Source organism: Alternaria atra, assembly GCF_907166805.1.
Source record: "Alternaria atra isolate CS162 genome assembly, contig: 13, whole genome shotgun sequence".
Classification (NCBI taxonomy): Eukaryota; Fungi; Ascomycota; class Dothideomycetes; order Pleosporales; family Pleosporaceae; genus Alternaria; species Alternaria atra.
Window position 1 is genome coordinate 56,553 of NW_025091310.1, and position 3,985 is coordinate 60,537.

Below are 3,985 nucleotides of genomic sequence, written 5' to 3' on the forward strand. Positions count from 1 at the left end.
AGTGTAAGTAATAGAGTAAGGTGAGTAGCCTCCGATTCAAAGAAAATAGTTGGGAGAAACGAAAGTGTGGTTTTGCATTAGCAATGCTGTTTGCTATGGAAACGCTGAACTACTTGATTTCTGTCTTCCTGCTGGTGCAGCGGCTACTATTGCCATCAAACTGAATCCTATCGCAATTCATGCTCACCCTGGGGTGAGATAACGGTCAGCGCAAGGGCGAGAACGCAAAAGCTATGTAGACGATCGTCTAGGATGCAAGGCTGTGACAGCCTGGTCGACAGCAGGAGGTTGACCGCTGGTCCCAGTGGGTCGCCCAAAGCCCGCCTGTGAAGACAATGCTAGCGGGTCGACCGTCAGCGCAGTGCGAGACTCGAAGTTTGACACGGCTGTGGTCATAGGATCTTGGTCGTGGAGCACGGTGCCACTTTGGCCCAGCGGCAAGTCAGGGACAACGTCCACATCGATGCACGATGTGTAGTACTCGTCCTGCCCATTGGAAAGACTTGGATCTGGCTGAGGTGCTGTGGGCCATTGCCACACCCAATAGAGGGTGTAGGGCTGCCCGACGGTGACATCATCCGGCAGTCTCACGTTCGTCTCGCAGAGCAATTCGTGGTCTGAGCCGGGCTGTTCAGGGCGTGGATTTGGTGTCTGCAACCGACGGGCTTCGCCCAACGCTGTACGGTCAGCCCTAAGCTGGTAGCACCTGTCATCGTCAAAGTTCTGGGCGGTCAGTAGTCTGCCACGTCGATCACCTCCCTTGCCATCACGCGTCCAATGCAATACATTCTGAAGAGTCTCATCAGGACGTGGCTGCTTTGTGCCAAATACAAACACCGTACCGCCCTTCTCTGGCTTCCCCACGAGACCGATTCCACCGCCCGGTACGGTGACGTGACCATTCTCAGCATAACGTATCGCAATCACGGTGCCCGGACTGGACTGCAGACGAGAAAAACTGCCTGCCTGGTTGGGGACTCGTTGAGACGGGTGGCAAAGAAGGTCTGCTTCGTTTATGAAGGGCGGGGTGCGTGCCGGCGGTAGGAGCCATTCGTTGGCCTCCTGGTCGAAGCTACCGTCGGCAGTCTTGTCCACAAACCCTCGCGGATAGCCAAAGCTAGCCACATACGAGCCATTAGGGGCAATGTTGACGAGTTGTTCGACCCATGAGTGGGCATTGGCCCAGTTGGCTGTCAGCACAAAGAGTGTAGCAAGTGCTTGATACCGCATTTTCGAGGGAAAATGCTGGAAGCCAAGGTCGAGTCCCAGTCAGGGACCCTCATGTATGATATATGTCCAGCCTTCTTGCTTATGATATTCGCATGTCGCGCTCAGTCAGCGCGATTACTCAAATGCGTGACGATGCTTGGATTATGCTGACATGTCCATCGCGGGGTGGCCAGAAGCAGATTAGGAGACAATATGCCGCTGCTTCCATCTGCACCCTCCGGTACTCGCACTTTCTAGTTCGTGGAGGCATCCACTTCCGCACACACGTCAAAAGACTCTCGCTCAAGGGTAATGACAGAGTCTAGGACATTCCGGGTAGTCGCGACGGGGAAGCATATAGATCTTGTGGTGAAGACTGTGGCATGTGAGAAGTGCCAACTTTCACTGCTTACAAGGGTATAGCACAGGGTCTCGAGGAAAACGCGGTGTCACCGGTGCGTCTTTAAACTTGTGTCATTGTTCTCTACGGTAAGCCCTGCGCTACAGATTCTCGTTGGTGCTTCTTTTCTTCGCATTGATTAGCTTGTCACCGAACGAGGTGTTGGTCTTTTCTATCAGCGTTATATCGTAGACCGTCCAAGTTTGCACCTCCTCATGCTGACGCACGCACTCGAAGGGCAACATTACGACACTCAAGCTCAGATAAGCAAAACGCACAGCTAGTATGAGGCGACTTGGGTTGCAGTATACTGTATGGGTGGAGCCTGCCAAACGGAGATCGAAGGTGTAGGTGGAGGGGCCAAACTTTCGACCTTGTGAAGTGATGTCGCTATGGGCTATAGCGGTGAGGAGTGGAATAAACCCTTTTCGGCCGTTACTTTGAACAGATCAAAGGACAGGAGTAGCTTGTGCATCAGTTCCATCGCATAGTACACACTCGGAATTCAGACACGTGATAGAGTTACGGATACATCGTAGCATGGGGCTAAGCATAATTACGTGGTTCAGCGCTGCGTCAGACCATTCTCAGCTTGTGTCGTATCGTGCACTCGATGTGCCTACCACACAATTATGAAGGCGAGTCTAGTCCACCAGCTGCCATGTTAGTGCGACAGCCGTAACCTGCACCTAGTTGTGACACGCCGCTGTGGCTACATGGAGTAAGCATATTCTAGACTGAATATGTCTGACCTACAGATGTTGCTTATGAGAGCAATGCTGATGGTGCAAATTGCAAAGACATCCTCGAGTTTCGCGTCATTATAAGAGCTTCGACGCAGCTCGTATAGGCAAAACAAGCCCTCTCTTCAATATCCCTTGTCTCATTAAAATCTATCATGCCTAGAGTGAACGTAAAAACCAACAGGGGGTCGAGTGCCGCTGCAGAAACTTCGACCGAACGAGGCTCTACCCATCCACGTATACTCGCTAGAACGCATGGATGGAGGCTAGTAAAAGACCAGGACAAATATAGGGTCGTATCGAAGAAGACGTGCACGCCTGAGGAAATCCGCATTTCCAAAGGAGTTCCCAGCTTCACTCCTCCTGAATACACGATTCACCTGAAAAATGCTGGCTATGGTGACATACTACATGGTACGGTCTTGACTTATAGTCGAAGTAAATCGCTCTTCGTCTATCGTTTCAGAGATGAAGAATCATTCGAGTGGTTGACGGAGGAGGAGTTCAAAAGTGTGCTCGGTGAAAAAGATGCTGAGCGATTCAAGACGGCTGTTGGGTCATCAGCTGATGGCAAGCCAGTTCCCATAGCGCAAGAAGAGATGGAAGACCAAGTAACTCACCCAACAGGAGCTCGCCAATCAGACTACGAGATGTCGTTGCAACATCATGCGGAATTCCTCGAAAATCTCTTCGATCTGAGTTCCAAATACCTAGAAATAGTACCACCACACCTCACGCCTGCCATCGCGGAATCGTTGCAACAATGTTTTAAGAATCTGCGTCAGACTGTTGATATTGGAGAGCTCGCATGGAAGGCCCAGGTGGATAGCGCAGCCAGTTCCGGCAATTCCGCGCCGACAACATAGAATCGATTTAGTAAGGCGCTTGATCGAATATGGTGGGAAAAGATATTCGTCACGGGAATATTCCTGAGGATCTACTGCTGGATTCAATAGGCGCGAGACTTATCCTGCATCCATCGTCTCACACGACACCCTACTCGAGCGTCCAGTATGCTACTGGTGTGATACTAAGTCATACTCTCACATATCCTTCTCTAGAATTGTAACACGTTCGCGTTCATCATATCTCATGCAATGTATGCCGCCGTGATGTGCTTGTCCGCGCAGAGAAGACCTCTATGTAAGAGAAAGCCCTCACTACGGTCTAGGTCTGTACAGTTTCGCTATGCTTAGAAACTTCACAGGATCCTGAGCTGCATCTAAGAACCCTTGTCTTCATCAGATCTTTCGGCGTTTGGGAAAACATACCTGCTCGAGTTAACACTATGTTTCCACAGGGAAAAGGATGATCAGCTTCGCCTCGGACGGGTTTAGAGATTCAGACAGGAAGTAAGGTGGTGAGCTCTGGCGAGATCATGGTCGCCCAAGCGGATTACGCTAGGTGGAGGTGTAACGCGTGTGCAATCCCGGCGGACTACGGCGGTAACATGCCGCATAACTAGGAGTCAAATTAAAGGAAGAAGTTCGGGGAATTGGCCTCTAGTAGGTCTGCGTCTGATCGTTATCGACTCTGTTCTGGTTAAGGAACTACGTCATTACTTACAAACTGCACAAGGGCAGGTCGCGTGCTGATAGCAGATTGCAGCTATGGTACCGATGAATAGTTTTAT

The 3,985-nt window shown here is 50.8% G+C and overlaps 2 protein-coding genes across 2 annotated transcripts; one reads left to right on the forward strand and one right to left on the reverse strand.

The window, feature by feature from the left end:
* Positions 1 to 231: 231 nt before the first annotated feature.
* Positions 232 to 1,230, reverse strand: ALTATR162_LOCUS43 (uncharacterized protein; the record flags this gene model as incomplete). Its single annotated transcript, XM_043307636.1, has 1 exon — positions 232 to 1,230. One exon carries the CDS (start codon positions 1,228 to 1,230, stop codon positions 232 to 234), a length of 999 nt encoding a protein of 332 aa, XP_043163571.1.
* Positions 1,231 to 2,507: 1,277 nt separating this feature from the next.
* ALTATR162_LOCUS44 (uncharacterized protein) lies at positions 2,508 to 3,218 on the forward strand (the record flags this gene model as incomplete). Its single annotated transcript, XM_043307637.1, has 1 exon — positions 2,508 to 3,218. The coding sequence occupies one exon, from the start codon at positions 2,508 to 2,510 to the stop codon at positions 3,216 to 3,218; it is 711 nt and encodes a 236-aa protein (XP_043163572.1).
* Positions 3,219 to 3,985: the final 767 nt, after the last annotated feature.